General features: G+C 45.6%; 1 protein-coding gene and 1 long non-coding RNA gene across 2 annotated transcripts in view; one reads left to right on the top strand and one right to left on the bottom strand.

Moving 5' to 3' along the window:
- TCF25 (transcription factor 25) overlaps positions 1-17,116 on the bottom strand; it is a 28,089-nt gene extending 10,973 nt beyond the window's left edge. Inside the window, exons 1-12 of the mRNA XM_018566480.1 lie at positions 16,849-17,116; positions 13,119-13,247; positions 10,307-10,378; positions 8,647-8,789; positions 8,081-8,146; positions 7,351-7,433; positions 7,078-7,208; positions 4,619-4,718; positions 2,660-2,753; positions 2,408-2,500; positions 1,314-1,419; positions 495-654 (exon numbers count right to left, since the gene is read on the bottom strand). Of these exons, the coding sequence (XP_018421982.1) occupies positions 495-654; positions 1,314-1,419; positions 2,408-2,500; positions 2,660-2,753; positions 4,619-4,718; positions 7,078-7,208; positions 7,351-7,433; positions 8,081-8,146; positions 8,647-8,789; positions 10,307-10,378; positions 13,119-13,247; positions 16,849-17,025 (1,354 nt within the window). The 5' untranslated portion in view covers positions 17,026-17,116. The remainder of the gene's footprint in view (positions 1-494; positions 655-1,313; positions 1,420-2,407; positions 2,501-2,659; positions 2,754-4,618; positions 4,719-7,077; positions 7,209-7,350; positions 7,434-8,080; positions 8,147-8,646; positions 8,790-10,306; positions 10,379-13,118; positions 13,248-16,848) is intronic.
- On the top strand, positions 922-17,656 carry LOC108795268. The gene is made up of 3 exons (XR_001941747.1): positions 922-932; positions 13,639-13,644; positions 17,564-17,656. It is a non-coding gene; the product is annotated as an uncharacterized LOC108795268 (long non-coding RNA).
- Positions 17,657-17,909: the final 253 nt, after the last annotated feature.

Genomic DNA, 17,909 nt, shown 5'->3' with positions numbered 1-17,909 from the left:
CGTATCCATTGGGATACAGCCATGTAGCCCTCCAAAATCGCAGTAAAAACGCGCGACACGAAACGCACGACAAACGCGCATATTTGATACGCCTAGGTGTGAACCCAGCCTCAGAAGCAGAAGCAGCCCACTGATCAATGCTGTTATCACTACCCATTTAGCTAGAAATTAACAGCAAATCACAGAAGACAGTAACTTTTACTTAGTTACACTCCTACAAGAGGTGCTTATGTCCCAGTGATATGTTATATGTTACACAGTGAAAGATAAGAGAAAGCTAAGCAATTTTGAATGCTCCAATTTCCCCTAGAAGATGCTCAGTGCAGATCCATAGGGAAGGGGAAGATAACTACAATGGGGATCATCTCCCTTCAATAAAAGAGAAAATCCCTTTAAGCCTCCACTTGGAGATAACTTTTTATATGTCCTGATTTCAATCAAGAAAACATTATTTACAATCCAGCATATACATCAAGTAATAAAATTATACATACCTCCTGGAAACATAATGAGTGCTTGCTGTATGAGGTTTGTCGCTCGGTCAAAGGCTGTTTTCTCCTCATTTTCTGATACTTCATCCTGCTGGCTATACTGCAATAATGCTAGTGGAACAGAGAATGCAAAGTTCGGTAGCTGGGATAGGTTCCGGTGGGCCTAAAATGACAAATTACAGGTTGACACAAGACTAAATGCTACAACGTTGGGGCAAATTATCAAAAAAGCCACTCAAAAAGTTCTTAGCAGCAGTCTGTCTCTCTCAGGGTGGAGGCATATCTAATTTCTCTATGGGTCATTGAAGGACACAGCATGGATATATTTAATATGTGTGAATATACTGCCACCCACAGGAGATCTGCACATTATGCAATATTAACAAAAAAAGAGGCTAGCTCCTTTAGAGGCTATTATCCTTACACCTGCTCTAGAGCTTAGTTCAGCTTAGTGTTCAGAGGAATGCAATAAAAACTTGACAAAGGTTCCAATCGTGCCATATTCTATCCCAAACACAAACTGTACACTGTAAAGACAAAGGCTGCAAAAGCTAATTTTCTGTTTGCAAGAGATCATAGGAAGTATGTGTGCGTATGTATGTATGTATGTATGTATGTTTTCTTGAAGCTGCAATGTTATCTTTAAAATTACACAGATTGCTAGTTTGTAGTCATGAATCTGTGGCTGCACTTCCCTGCATAGACTCATTCCCGATTAATCATATTTGTATGCTCTGTTTATCCTGCTTTCAGCCAGATTAGCTCCCTGCTGTGCCACTGCATCGTGATAAGATGGACCAGCCGGTGTGATGCCAGCCTTACCTCCCACTCCTCGTACATCCTGCTGAGAAACATGTACTCCCGCGCACGCAGAGACAGGTAATCGATGAGAAGCAGCATACACAGGGGGTCATCATCTGGGTCCAGACTGCACACAGATAGGCAACAACATTAGGAATGATATAAAACAGGTCAATGAAAGTTACCTAACCAGCCAAAAACATATGTGATTTGTACATGGTTTTTTTAAAATAGAAAATCACATTCTGCGGGGTTGTGTAGACTAAAACCAAACTCACCAAAGTTTTGGCTAGAGTGGTGCTTTAAACAGAGCTTCTAGGGTATTAACTACAGCGCCATATAGTCTGCGTAAGAAGCCAGAATCTTAGTTTTTCAGTTCAGCCAATGTAATTGCTTAAAATGCTGTAAGATGTTGGTCAGGAATGGAAGGTATTTAGGTATGTTTACATAAGCAGGAGAGATGAAATTGGGTGTCAAGTGAAACAAGTGATGGTTACTAGTAGCTCGAAGAGTTGGGGCAGTGGGTGGAGACACCAGCGATTTTAGAGAAGTATTGACACCCTTCTTAAAGCTATGCAGCCCTATGGCACAGATAAAACACCAGCATTACATTAAAGATCTTTAATGCAGATAAAGGTGTTATACACTTTTAACTGCAAATTTATTGATGAGATAAGAAGTGGAGTTTAAAAAAAACAGGATATCACATGGGTTTATTGAAAATATGTTTTTTGCTTTAAACTCAGGAGCTTCTAACATCTTTCCAACAACCAGTGAAAATTATACCTATTTCATTGCAATGGAGAATAATTTTATATGCAAATCCAGTATCAGACACCCTTAAAAAGTGTCTATACCCACCCCACCCCACTAGGCCATGCTGACTGGCAGCACATTCTAATAGGAGCAGAAAAGAACTCATGGTCCCTCTTGCTACCAGCATAGCAACATGGAATGCCCCAGTGACTCCAGGGCACATGCTCATGCATGAAACCAATCAGAAAGATCCCATCAGATGACCGGCCTGCCTAACTAATCATTACCTTGGGGTCTATGGCCACATGTACCTTGATACCACACAGATTAAAATGGCTGTCTCAAAAGTGTGCACTCACCTGAGGATAAGTTTACAGTACTCCAGGGCAGTTCTTGGACAGCCTCTCTTCTCCAGGGACAACATGTGTTTGAAAAGGGCCAAGTAAAACCCTCTGTGGAAAGCAAAACATCAAACCCATGTCACATTTTTCTTTTAGTCTTAGATATTAAAAGTGCAAATCGCCTGTAAAACCAGCTAAGCTAACCTTACATGCAAATGTAAAAATAGTTTATCTCTAATTAGACTATACAGTCCAGGGAAGGTAACAGACCTGTTTTCCGATCGGCGGTAGTCTAGTCTGCAGCTCCCGCTGGTAAGGCTGAACACAGGGTGAAATGCACATTCCAGACTGTAAAGAGCTCTTTCTGCAATACAGACATTTTGTGTCACCTTAAAAGCCAGTCAAACAGCTACATAAAGGAAATGCTTTACCTACTAAGCACGGTGTAAAGTTATGTAAAAAGTTCCGTCATTTACTCCCCTGTCAGGCTACCAAATACTGGTATCATGCAGGCATGTAGACAACAGTAAGCAGTTCATTTTGAAAAGCTCTGCCCGATGTATAGCCTGGCAGATCGGCACTAGCTCCCTTAAATGGCACCGACAACTATAGTAATTTCCTATATTTGTCAGTGCAATCTAGGGGCGATAGTGTCGCGTGAATGGCCTATTTTAGGCTATTCATTGGACGGAACGTTTATAAATGAAGCCATAAGGCATTGGTTCTCAACCCGTGTAACCTCAGGACCCACATTTGTCCATGGTCATTAAGTCGCGGCCCAAGTCACACTGCAATGGAACGCCCAGCATTGCAGTACCGTGCTGGTGATCGAACTGTAGGTGGGAGGTACATTTGGAGTGCAATTAAAAAGATCCACCCAGTCTCCATACCTTACCAGAACTGGAGTGGATCCTCAGCCTTAGGTGCAGTGCGGGCTGCTTTGCTGTGACAGAGCTCCATCCATATGTGCAAGGCTTGTACAGCTCCCTTTGTGGACCCTGTAGAGGTGCTGTGAGCCAGAATGTGACATCACTCTGGTCCAGACACCTCTACAGGACAAGTGAAGAAGCTGTATGTATGGATGGAGCTTAGTCACATCTCAGCTCAAGCTGACACTCAGCACCGGGCTGCATATTTTGAATGGCTGTTTGGCTCAAGAACTGGCAGTGCTGCAAAAGGGGGAGGCTGAGGAAGGCACGCGGTGACCCACTGAACATTGGGTCACGACCCACCAGTTGAGAACCAAGGCCATAAAGGGATACTGACTTTGGATAACGTACAATGTAGCAGTGTATTGTGAAGAAACACACATGTGACAAATTATAAATAGCCCTGTACAGCCCAGAAAAACACTAATGAGGCAACAAATAACTAATCAAATGATGGACAACACTAAAGAGCATAGTAGGGTAAAGGGAGCAACATGGCAAAGCAGATTAGCACAAGTACATGGGGCTATCGGTAACAGAAGGGGTTAGGAAAAAGAGCAGAGCAGTGTTAATATACAATGGACCCCAAGGAAAAATGCTGTGCTGGATTTAAGGCAAGGAGGAGATATGGAGTCTCCCAGCAGCCAACATCAATGGTGTCTAATTACTCTATCGACTGCAGACAGACACCTCCTGGTGGCTACTGATGTTACCAATCAACTATTACCATCACAGTGCCTTCAGAAGCTAGCTTAGATGCTCTGCATGTTCCTGACACCACCTTTGCTCAGTGGCGTCACAAGGGGGTGCGGCCCGCACCCGGGTGACACCATTGGAGCGGTGACACCAAAATGACTCACTATATGGCTGCAGAGCAGTGATAACAATGTTTTTTAGAGCTGGTGTCGTCTCTAATATTAGGATAACCAGTGCCCATGAGCACACTGCTAATGATAAACTTGATCTCTGACCCTCACGTAAGCCCACCTAAGCACCTCCAACCTGCCCCTCAAGACTTCCAACACTTCTAATTTAAATTTCCAGCTGTTTAATGCCAAATCATTATAAGAATGCAGGTCAAGAGATTATGTCACCATGGAATGGTACTGGTGATGGCACCATCCCCATCCGTCACATCACTTTAGCACCCAGTAAATAACCAAGGGCTTTAGCCTGTATGGTGAGCAACTGACATAACGTGCCTCAGACAGACAGATACCGGAATACATCAGATATTGCCCTAGTACTATACCTGCTGTACAGCACGCGCATAGGAAAAACAGCAAGAGCGGCTAATTACCAATCAAGTCTCTGGCCATTTCCTGGTCTTCCTGGAGTCGACACACATCACTGAGTTGCAGTAAGGAGTCTACATGGTACGGGTTCATTTGCAGGAGAAGCTAACCCAGGGACAAGAAAAAAACCATAAATCAGTAACAAGTCTTATGCACTAAGGAAACTTCTAGCAATTTTCTTTTTGATGCATTAACCTCACTGGCGGTCTGATTATGTCAGTATTTTTGAATGTCAAAGCGGTACATTGTTTTGCATGGAAATGTGTTGTTTTATATTGTAGGCCTGTAATTCTTAGGAATAACTCACTTAAATCTGTCCAAACAAGAGTCTAGTAGACATCCCGGGTATGATAAAAGTTTGAAACACAAAATCATAAATTATAATATACGGTAATAATTATAACAAATAATATAAATAATAATAATACATTTAAAGGAGAACTATGACATGAGTGATTTCCACTCACGTCATAGTTCTAAGCCGACCTGTGACAATGAGACTGTCACAGGTCGGCTCAGTAGATCGGGAGGTGAGCGAACATATACCGGGTTCCCTCACCTCTCGATCCTGTCACGGCTCTCTGCCGTGACAGGGGGAGGGGCTGGATTCCCCTCTCCCCGCTCCGATCTGCCAGCGCTGACTGGCGGAACGGACGGGGGAGGGGGCGGGTACAGCTGGCTCTGCCTCTAGATAGGCAGAGCCAGCTGTCACTCACGCAGCTGGGCGGATCCCGTCATCTACGTCGGGATCCGCTCCAGGTGCGGCGTCTCAGGATACTGCGAGCTGTAGCTCGCGGCATACTGAGCTTAGGGTAACGGGAGGACGCTAGTTTGTGTCCTCCCGTTACCCCAAGGAGAACTATGGGGAAAAACACTGACCCCATAGTTCTCCTTTAATTCAATAATGTAATCAAACCAAATTCCCCCACGAATCACTATCGCTCAATTCTGCAAGTGATTCTAAATACTATCGCTGTTTTCTACCTGGTATAAAACCGATTTTGACCTAAAGAGATGCTTTTTGGATGCCAAGGACATTGTCAAATTTCCAGGCAGGGCACTGGACAAAGCTCTAGGGACAAAACTGACGTGAAATGGTTTGATACAGTAATGTAATCATAACAGATTACACCGTATTGTGTGTATGTCATGTTTTCACTTTTGAATTTCACGACGGTTCCGCGTCACAGGGGGACGGAAGAAGGATACCGGGTTCGAACGAACCCGGATGCCGGCATCGGCCGGGGGACACAGCGGGAGGACACAAGGCGCTCGTAGGGACAAGGTAAGTGACGCTACAGTGTAATCCCGAGTGTGGCTCGGGGTTACCGCTTTTGGTACTGAAAATGAACCCCGAGCCACACTTGGGATTACCGCCAGGGAGGTTAAAGCACAACTGCACTTTAAATACAAATTGTCCTTTAATGCATCCCTCACTACCCTGAGTGCAGTCCAGCTGGTTACATACTTACCTTCCTCCCCTTGCCAGAGATCTCTACTGGGTTGCCTTGCCCAGTGTTGCAGTATTTTCTCTCAAAATATCTCGACTGGGTCCTCTTCTTGGTGCACATGTGTGTCGTGGCCCCAATTATTCCCATCATAGAGCTGTATTCCGCTGGCTGCCTCCATGGGTATGACACTCCAATGCGAATGAATGGGGCTGTGGTGCACACCAAGAAAACCTAGATGGAGCACTTTCAGAGGAAAGGCTGTGGAGCGCTGGGCCGGGGCGCATAGTAAGGATCGCTGGAACTGGGAGGAAGAAAACTGTGAAACCAGATGGAAGGTGGACAGATTCAGTTATTACCAGAGCTACAGTTGTACTTTAAGGGCTCATTCATATTGATGTGCAATTTAGCAACGCATGTTGACTCACATCCATGAATGGGGCTGTGGTGCACACCAAGAAAACCTAGAGGGAGCACTTTCAGAGGAAAGGCTGTGGAGCGCTGGGCCGGGGCGCATAGTAAGGATCGCTGGAACTGGGAGGAAGAAAACTGTGAAACCAGATGGAAGGTGGACAGATTCAGTTATTACCAGAGCTACAGTTGTACTTTAAGGGCTCATTCATATTGATGTGCAATTTAGCAACGCATGTTGACTCACATCCATGAGTTGTTGCAATGCCATTACTTTTGAAAGGCACCCAACAGCACTACTACAGTAATTAACAACACCCCAATTTGCAGTACACCACAGCACAGTGTTAATTGAAAAAGAAAAAAGCCATGTTAACTTTTTTCATGCAATAAGGTGCACTACCCTCCCATTTAAGAAAAATGTGCTGCCACACTACAGCACAGATGCATTAACACATCCAATTCAACATTCCAACCAGCACACAGCTGTATTACACTTACTGCTTCTCATCAGTGCAAACTGTGGAAACTAAGCCCCCTGTAGAGTAAGGTTAGAGGCTGCAAACAAACTGGCAGAGCAGGAGCAACAAAGGCTGGCCACTCACCACTATGTTGTTGGGATCCATGGACTCCACAGCATCTAGGAACTTGAACTGGACTTGCTGGTAATCTCGCTGGTGCTCGAATGTGAAATACTGGACCCCACGTTTGGTCTCTAAAAGGCTCATAGTGATGCCTGGGTTGGAAGAAAGCAAGTTTATGGTGCTGCATCTTACAAGCTAAAAGGATTGTTGTTTAGAAATATGACAGCACTCGTGTTCTGTAACAGAAAGTAACAATTAAGGAGAATTCACATATAACAAAAGTACTAATCTCACCTGTTTTACTGTATCTTGGCCATGTGTTCTTTGGAGACGTCAGCCAGGTGCTTCTGTGATGTGGTCGCTGTCTCTGCCTAAGCCTGCAAATTGGCAAAAATACAGAGTCAATTGTAAATCAATGCACGTCCGCTAGACTAACATGTCCAATTACATTGCTGGACCAAAGATCCTTGTAAAATAGGTATGTTTGGCTTCAAAGGGTGGGTTTAGGTTGGAACTGTATACATCAGAACTGTCACCAGCACACCAATGGATGATGTCCAAAATAAAGCGTAGTTTATTCACGCATATTGTGATAAAGTGCAAGGTTTCTGGGCCGCGCAGAGTCCCCTACATCAGGCTTAACATGACGTCATGTTATGCCTGATGAAGGGGACCCTGCGTGGCCCCGAAACGTTGCATTTTTGATGTGACAATATGCGTGAATAAACTACGCTTTATTTTGGACATCACCCATTGGTGTGCTGGTGACAGTTCTGATGTACACTGTGATGTATAGCGCCATCCGCAGTCGCTTCAGCACCCACCTTTCAGCACAAGGGGTATTCGGTAAGGAGTGTGGCAGTTATCTACAGCTAAGCAGGAACAAGACATAAAAAATGAGCTGCAGTTATATTTTGTGACTCCTGACTTTGAGAGCACATGAGGGGGGAGGTGAGGAAAGGAGCACAAACCTCTGCAAGAATTTAAAACAGATTATACCATATTACATTTTCTAATATCTTACCTCTGATCTCCCATCACAGCGCGTGATCCAAAATATTTTTTCAGTTCAGTTTCTGGATTCAAATTTCTGAGTGAAAACCAAAAAAGAACAAACAAAAACACCAGATGTTAGAAAATGAGTTGTCCCACATACCAGATGTCTTTTGGCAAACATTTCAAATCAGAGGCATCCATAATTTATATACAAATATTTAGGTCCCATCACCTTTATAAAGTCCATTAACTGTAATGTCTTCCTTATATTGTAAAGCGCTGCGCAAACTGTTGGCACTATATAAATCCTGTATAATAATAATAATAATATACAAGCTGAAACTTAATAGCACACTATGCGGTCCCTTACTGCAGATAACTCCAGGAGGTGAGACCTTTTTGCCTGAACTCCCATAAATATAAATACATTCCCCAAATTGTAGCACGGGTGCATATCCAGGTGGTAGCAGAGCTGTGGAACTACAAGTTGCAGCAGCCCCCTCTTGCCTTAGACTGTCAGTAAAGGTAGACTAATAGATCCACAGCAGGTGCAGCACCACAGGACACAGGGCATACTTGGTTTCAATACTGTACCTGTGCTCCACGTAGAGTAAAGGCCGGCTGTCAGTGTTACCAGTGGATTGTCCCTGGAAGGTAAAGCCATTGGTACTCTCTATCCTCTCCAGAATGCTGTCAATATCTCCCAGCTCATCTTTACTCTCTGTGCTGCCATCTAGCTGTGGGAGGAGAAGCAGAGAAATATATCATCAGAAAAATAAAAATCCCTCTCTCTGCTCTGGCTGTGGAATGTCCCTCAGCATCCTCACATCTAATGCAGGTCAACGGACCTGCATAAGACATGATGAGGCCAATCGTACTCTGTAGCAAAGAGAGGAAGCTAGGCTAAGCTAGACTAGGCGGTCTAGTAAATTGGATGGAGATGGCGGGAGCAGGGATAAGGTAAGTAAAACAGCCCCTAGACATAAATGAACACTTAACCCTTGAAGTGCATGGGGAAGCTCCAATACAATGGAAAGTTTTTTCTTTTCCTGGAGATTTCCTTTAAAAACAAAATATACAGTAAAATATAACTAGGGATGCACCGATACTTACCTCGGATACCAGAACTTCCGGTCAGAGGGAAATTTCCTCTGACAGGCAGTGCCGCGAGGTAACAGGAAGTCGGCTTCCCGGCCAATCAAGAAGCAGGGCCGTGGGCAATGATTGGCTGGGAAGCCGCCTGCCTGACCAATCAGCATGGAGCTGGCCAAACAGCATTGAGCTAGCTTCCCGGCCAATCAGGAAGCCAGTCAGCGGCCAAGCCGCCGGCTCAATGCTGATTGGCTGGGAAGCTGGCTTTCTGGCCAATCAGCATCCAGCCTGCCAAACAACATGAAGCTGGCTTCCTGGGCAATCAAGAAGCCGGGCAGTGGGTAATGACTCGCTGCCTGGCTTCTTGATTGCCCGGAAAGTAGGCTCCATGCTATCGGACGTACCGGTACTCGGTATCAGCAAGTACCGAAATATAAATATCGGTACTCAATACCGAAAAACCGATATCGGTGCATCCCTAAATATTACACGAGGAAATGCTTTTTTTCCCCCAATTCCGGCTACAATAGAGGAGCAAACACTCAAAGTCAACAGATCCCCCTCCTCCATCATTCGTAGTGCCATCGCACATACATATGCCATCATTAAAGCAACTGTTCGTACTCCTCTGGGTTGCCTGCACAAGCAATGTGTGCATGCTGGGCTGTAGTCCACTCCCCTAAGCACGTACGGACAGGTGGCTGCGACAGGGCTCCATAGGACCCTAAAACTGAACAGCTGGGTCAGTAATCTTGGGACAAGGTGAAGTGGGAAGAAAGGCGACCCTACAAAGAATAAGAAGCAGCAGACAAGTTGAGTGCAGAGGTCAGTAGCTGCATTTTGTAGTAACATTTAAAAGCTATCTTATTCTCATATTTCCATACGTAGCTGAAAGATCCAGAGGAGTGACTTCTCCTCCTGCCTCTCTAATACAATCATTATAGTTTCCCTTAAACATTTAAATTGTGCAAAGATTGAAATTATGGGAATTAAGGGAAACCGCATTCCATAAATACCCCTTTGGGCCAAACAATCAAAGCGATCTTAAAGAACAAGTTCACTTTCTGCACTCATCCCCTATTCTTATTTGTCCCCACAGCCTGTTCAAATATATCCACAGCAAGGGCTGCTTTGTTTTTGTGTTAGCAATTACATACATTACCTGACTATCCGTTGGTGTCTTTTTAGTTTTTTTCTTCTTTTTCTTCCTCTTTGTTTTGTTACTTGGTGCAGCCTGGAAAGAACATGAACACGCTTTACTGCAGTACAGCAGAGTGCCTTGTGTAGAGAAGCAGTACACTCGGAAAAAAAACATTGTGTGTGCTGTTGAAGTTTAAAGGAGAACTATGTGGTCAGGGCTTTTAGCGCGAGCTACAGCTTGCGGTATACTGAGACGCCGCAGCTGAAGCGGATCCCGACAATTATGTCGGGATCCGCCCAGCTGCGTGAGTGACAGCTGGCTCTGCCTATCTAGAGGCAGAGTCAGCTGTACCCGCCCCCTCCCCCGTCCGTTCCGCCAGTCAGCGCTGGCAGATCGGAGCGGGGAGAGGGGAATCCAGTCCCTCCCCTGTCACGGCTCTCTGCCGTGACAGGATCGAGAGGTGAGCGAACGCCGGTATGTGTTCGCTCACTTCCCGATCTACTGAGCCGACCTGTGACAGTCTCATTGTCACCGTACGGCTAGAACTATGAGGATGAGTGAAAAGCACTCACCTCATAGTTCTCCTTTAAGAAAAACCGAACCCAGAAATTTAAAGCTGAACACCGGGCATAAACATTTTCAGTTAACTATATTCCTTAATACCCCTGAAGGTTATAAATACACATAACATACACCAACTGTCTCTTCAAACCCAGATATAGTGGTGAAAATATCACTGTGCTGTACAGAGAGCAGAGCTGTGAGAGGGACACAGCAGGCCCCACCCACTACAGGCTGCCTGCAAAAAACTACAGGAGGGGGCGGATACAAGACCAGTCACCCTGCACAAGGATAGAGAGCAGAAGTGACTGGTCTTTATTACAAGAAGTATTACTGCACAGATCTGGAAGAAACACAGAAAGCACACCAAGATCCCTGGCGCCTCTTGTATGTAGACCATATTTGCTTATCCCGGAGTTCAGCTTTAAAGGAGAATTATGAGGCGAATGATTTTCACTCAGCCTCATAATCTGAGCCGACCGGTGACAATGAAACTGTCACAGGTCGGCTCAGATCAGGAAGTGAGCGAACACATACCGGCGCTCGCTCACTTCTCGATCCTGTGGCGGCAGAGAGCCGTGACAGGGGAGGGGCTGGATTCCCCCTCCCCGCTCCGATCCTCCAGCGCTGACTGGCAGAACGGACGGGGGAGGGGACGGGTACAGCTGGCTCTGCCTCTAGATAGGCAGAGCCAGCTGTCACTCACGCAGCTGGGCGGATCCAGACATAATTGTCAGGATCCGTTTCGGCATCTCAGTATACTGCGAGCTGTAGTTCGCGGTATACTGAGCTATGGGTGACGGGAGGACGCTAGTTTATGTCCTCCTGTTACCCTTAGGAGAACTATGGGGAAAAGCCTTGACCCCATAGTTCTCCTTTAACTATTTTCCAACAGAAAGCTCAAGTAACAAACACTTAATAAATGTTATTAAATTGATAATTAAAAATACATGCCGTTCTCTACAGTATTTTTATTCAGTCTGCCTACAAGCGTATGGGCAATGTATGTCTCTAGTGAAACTATCAGTTTCCAATGTGCTTATGTCAGCTCCCAATCGCTCTCAGTAGCCAGTGTCATAGCTGATAATGTGCACAGCACTGTAGGAGCTGCAGATCTAAGTGAATGGCACCATCCTCGGCTGGAAAACCAAAACCTCCAAGAGTGTCGCTCTCTTGGGTTGCCCACAGCTCTCACTGGGTTCTCCTGCTGACCTCCATGTCACTGCGACACACATGGAGGTCAGCAGGAGGAACCAGTGAGAGCTGTGGGGGACCAAGGAAGTGTTGGTTTACCAGCAGACTTCGGGAAGGGAGGAAAATTTCTCAGGATCAGAGTGGTGTTTTGTGCATGGGCCACACTCTCCTTGGTGACATGGCTTATACTATTTCATTTTTGCAACAGGGTCCCTTTAATATAAATAAGTAGCAAAGGATTTCGGCCGGCCATCGTAATCCTTACTGAAAAATAAAAAACAAAACTATCTCCAAAAAGGTTTTTTCTTTGTTAATAAGAGTGGGGAAAGGTTTGAAAATCTGTCTGGTTATTTCAGTCCCTAGAAAAATAAATGAGCAGTTATCCTTTGCAGTGTGGGGGTAGCTCCACTTCAAGGGTTAACTTTTTATATACCTGAAGTTAAAATCAAACAAAATTTGTCAAGTCCCTGACGGCATTATAGAAGTTCTGATGAGATTTTCCACATTACTGTGTATGGCCAGCCAGGGGCGCCCCGAGGCTGGGTGACACCCGGAGCGCTAACCGAGTGTCACCCCGCCGGGGCGTCACCATGGTGTCATCGCGCACGCGCGGCAGTCTTCTGATACCTGCCGGCGGCCATCTTGGTGATGGACGCCGGCAGAGAGAGGAGGGGACAGTCACCTGGCGGCATAAGGTATGCCGCCGGGTCCCCTCCTGATACTGTCGGGCGTTCGGTCCATGACCGAGCGACCGACTTTTCAGAGGGGGGTGACTGCAAGTCATTTTAGTGTCACCCCTCCAATGGTGTCACCCTGGTGCGGACCACACCTCCCTTGGGACGCCACTGTGGCCAGCTTAACTGTCAGCAACTCCATGTGCTGGCACCTGTGTGTCATCTCTGGCAACCCTGCTGCCCTAGGCCACAGTCTATACTGGCTGCGCAGAAATATGGCCCTGGTTGTAGCATTCAACCCACCCCAACGGAACAGACGGTCCCCCAAAAGATATTACAAGCTGGCAGGTGAGCTTGCCTAACAGTATTTTGAACTGACGTCACTTTTGAACCGACATCCATACCTGTGAGGAAACGCTTTTGCCATTTTCCTGAGCCTCTTCTCGATCTGGCTCCTCTTCATCCGACAGCCTGGACTGAGCTGATGGGGCTGTGTCTGGCTCACTGTGATGATCTTCATCTTGGTCAGTAATCTGCAACAAAGTGACAAATAATGACAAGTGTGCCTCACATAGCCAGCCAGACTGACCATTGAGTCCAACAGGCTTGGGCCTATAGGAGATGATTTTCACTCGCTTAGTTATCGCCTGAAAATTATTGGGGCTGCAACCACTAACCGACTAAATCGATTATTGAAAAAGTTGTCAACTGTTTCAATCATCGATTAATCGGCTTCCGATTAGTTGGCCCTGTTCACGGCTTCCGACACGCTGCGCGCCGCACCTCCTCTCCACCTCACGCTCGCCCCTGCCAGACCCGCCCGCTTGCATCCACACTCCATATGCCGCACCTCCTCCCCGCCTCACGCTTACCGCCCGCCCACATCCACGATCGCACAGGTACGTGGGGAGAAGAAGTAAGGAGGAGCAGGTGTGGGGGGGATGGCAGCCGCCGACAGACATGCCCGATCTCAGAAGCAAGTTGCTGGAAGACTGCTCAGGTAAGCCTGCACTTTCCCACACATGGTGCTCTATAATGTATTGCTGGGATTTGTATTCCTCTATAGCTGATGGTACATTGTGCAGTACTTTATGTTATACAGAGCAATGTACCATCAGTTATAGAGGAATACAAATCCCAGCAATACATTATACACTGCATGTATAATGTATTGCTGGGATTTGTTGTATTCCTATATGGCTGGTGGTATTCTGCATTGCGCTGTATAGAGGTCTACGAATCCCAGCAATAATACATTCTACAGTGGTGCAATGCTGAACACCACCAGCTATAGAGGAGTACAACAAATCCCAGCAATAATACATTATACAGTGGTGTAATGCCGAATACCACTAGCTATAGAGGACTACAAAACCCAGCAATAGTACATTATACAGCGCAATGCAGAATACCACCAGCTATAGAGGACTACAAAACCCAGCAATAGTACAGCGCAATGCAGAATACTGCCAGCTATAATGTACTATTGCTGGGTTTTGTTGTATTCCTCTATAGATGGTGGTATTCTGCATTGTGCTGTGTAATGTACTATTGCTGGGTTTTGTAGTCTTCTATAGCCGGTGCCATTCCATTTTTACTTCCACCGCTCCAAGCTTGCTCCTGTGATGGACTACAATCTCAATACAAACTAGTAGTCCCATTACTGGAGCCTTTTTCAAAAATGTATTTTATTAGATTTTTTTATCCGATTAATCGAACTTAATAATCGGCTAACTAATCGATTTTGGAAATAATCGTTAGCTGCAGCTCTAAAAATTATTCTTCCATCATCAGAAGAAATACATTAATCTCATATCATTATTCACACATAGGAGGAGATGAAAAATGCAAAGACCTGTATATTGGGGAGACAAAGCAATCTCTGAACGGATGGCCCAACATAGGGCACCTTAAGGAAAAGGGACACTGTTTTGAGAACAAAAATAAAGAGGTGCGCATTTTTGACACAACTGACAAATGATTCTAAAGAGGCATTAAAGGAGAAGTATTGGGGAGTAAAATATAATCTTCCCAACACTTAAAAGGAGAATTATGGGGTAAGTGTTTTTCCCCATCGTTTTCTTCACGGTCACGGGAGGACATAAACTAGCGTCCTCCCATCACCCAAGGCGTCAAAGCGCGCTGTGGCTCTAGAGAGGGAGAGCCAGCTGTCAATCAGGCAGTGGGGTGGATCCCGACAATACTGTCAGGATCTTTCCTGGCAGAAGTGCAGCTCTGCGCTGTCAGCAAATAGCAGGCAGCAGCCCGCTATATGCTGACTTGGGATCACAGGAGGACATTAGTAAAATGTTCTCCTGTGACCCAAAAGAGAACTAAAACTATGGGGTCCATTTACAAACAATTCACAGAGCCATTCACACTGAGAATCTCTGTGAACGTCCATTCTGTATGATTGGTGGCAAAATTGAACATTCTTAGTATATTTTCTTTCCAAATCGAATGTAATATCAGGAAAATATTCCATTACAGCCACTAGATGGAGCTGAGGAGCACAGGAAATAATTGCAGCATGCCCACAAGCACAACTCACATTTGTCACCTGTTTCGTGATAATGCGCTACACAGGTGTGACTGGGGGCTACAACTGAGGGGAAAATCTAACATGTTGCGCTGTCACTTGAACAGGAATAAAGCAGAAATCTTCTAATGGGACACTTCCTCCGGTGAAAACTAAGAGTAGAATTTCTCTCAATCTGTAGAAATTTCCTATCACTGTGCTGACAGGGTCTAACTGGGGTTTTTCGCCGTTTTATGGACGCAAGCAATTTGTAACTTGGGCATGTTGGGTATCGTTTTACTCGTTGTAACCTCATCTTTTATATTTCATTTAAAAAATGGGTATTTTGTTGTGTTTTGGGGCATTTAATTACATTTTTCACTAAATATTGGGGTTTAATAAGGAGTTGCGCTAATATTGCGCAACATAAAAATTTGCAACTATCACCATTTTATTCTATAGGGTCTTGGCATTCAGAAATTTTGGGTTTTAAGTAATTTTCAGGCCTAAAATGTGGAATATAACATGGGTACAAAAAATGAAAAAAAGGCCTCAGTCATGAAGGGGTTAAAAGCTGGCCGCACACAATCTGATTGTACAATCTCCTCATCACCACCCAAACTACAATCTGATTGTACAGTTTCCTTTAGATCTGTGAGAAAGCATGTCGTGCAAGAGCCTGCCTGGCTGTAAACAGCTGTAGGCCCTCATATTACATAGTTTTGGGAAATCTAACACTGATTGCACAGAGACTGTATGGTCAGATTGTAACATGTATGTTGAGCCTTAGAATTACCAAAACTATACAATTCGTGGTAAAAATCTTATCCATTCAATTTGTATCAAATCACAGAGACCGTCTCACAATACCTAGATGATGGTAGATCTAAAAGGAGATTGTACAACCAGACGGCACAGAGCACAGGCAAGCTCGGTACTCTAGCTATTGTGCAACTACAAGTCTCATGAGCTTGTACAATCAGGTTGTATGACCCGATTTTGCTGAAAACTGCCCCATTTGCTACACTGATGTTAGGATGTCAGTGTCAGCAAGAGTACTGACCTGTGTACACTTCCAATAACATTTATGTATGTAATTTATATCACAAATACCCAACAAGTGTCATTTTGCTGCTCTGTGCTTGCTCTTACTAGGAACTAGATGGACGTTCTCTTGTTTCTACATGTGACATAATAATTGACGGACACATTGGGACCCCCTGCAGGACCCCCATTGGTCTGTCCCTGTAAGTGCCTGCTCGGAACTCAGTTTTGTGATTGGGTGAAAGTCCACAGGTTGGACAGATGAGGGCGTTGCCAGCTGTCATTGCTTTGTATAGTGATTGTGTATCTTATAGCGATACGTCTCTCCCAATTCCAAGTGTGAATGGGGCCAAAGGCCTTGCAGCTGCAACTACATATCCCAGCATGCCCTGACAGCTGGAAGCAGAAGCAGGAAAGAGCTCAGTAATATAACCTGCACACCCACAATAAATTACTTCTTGGGATATGTAGTTCATCCCCAGCCATCTGGAACTCAGAGACTCCCCTACAAGTCACGTCTCCCCTCTACCGTCTGCAGTCCCCCCTTTCCCCCACTAGATGTCAGTACACACCAACTGGAATGGGTTACTCAGACCGCGTTCCTCCAATAGTTTGCGGTTCCCACGGTTCTTCCTGTTCCGTGGCTCAGCTAGTGGAACTTCCTCCTCTTCCTCAGCGTCTTCGGGGCCCCCCGGCTCCTCCTGGCCCCTCTGCTCCCCGCGCAGCCTCCTCAAGGCCCTGCGGGACATGCCTGGGGATTGAAACCCGAGGCCGGCGACCACGTACCAGTATGCACAGGAGCGAGCGCAGAAAAGACGGGACTGCGCGTGCGTGCTATCACGGTGCCGTTTCGGCTTTGGTCGCTAGGTGGCGATAGTGACTCTATTGCAGGAAATAAGAGCAGGGCGCCTCCCAGTGGCCATCAAGCAGATTGTTATTGTTGCTGTTTGAATTAGTATTATGAATAAAGTTCATAATTGCCAAGTTTGCATTAAAGTATTTAGATGTGACCATTGTATATGGTTGTTTTGTCTTGTTTTCCTTATTGTGAAGAAAGCGGTGTGTCACATGGCCATTCACAGTATGATGTTGCCGTAAGGCATGTGTTACTGCGCACTACGGCAATGCAGATTAAATGCGTTATTGCAATGAGGTGTCATTTGCATCAAGCAGCAATGCACTACTAAATGTTGTAAAGGGCTGCCAAAAAAATGGTTCACACACTACGCATTTAAAGAGCATTACTACAATGCCATAAGCTTTAAAGCTGCCCATACACTATACCAGTGATGGTGAACCTTTTGGAGCCCGAGTGTCCAAACTGGATCACTAAATCAACTTATGTATTTCAAAGTGCCAACCCTGCAATTGCAACCTCTGCAGGCTCTTAGGTGGTCTGTACAGGCTCTCAGGGGCGCTGTGTGGGCTTTCTCCGGGGGGGCTGTGCGGCTCTCAGGTAGTCAATAAGGGCTCTCAGGTGGGTCAATAAGGGCTCTCAGGGGGCCTGTGCAGCTCTGAGGTGGTCTGTATGGGCTCTCAGGGGGGCTGTGCAGCTCTCAGGTGATCTATTTGGACTCAGGTGGGCTCTGCAAGCTGTTAGGTAGCCTGTACGGGCTCTTAGGGGTGCTGTTTG

Source organism: Nanorana parkeri, unplaced genomic scaffold (assembly GCF_000935625.1).
Source record: "Nanorana parkeri isolate BGI_ZX_2015 unplaced genomic scaffold, ASM93562v1 scaffold952, whole genome shotgun sequence".
NCBI lineage: Eukaryota > Metazoa > Chordata > Amphibia > Anura > Dicroglossidae > Nanorana > Nanorana parkeri.
Note: the sequence above shows the minus strand (reverse complement) of the source record. Positions and strands in the feature narration are given on the sequence as shown.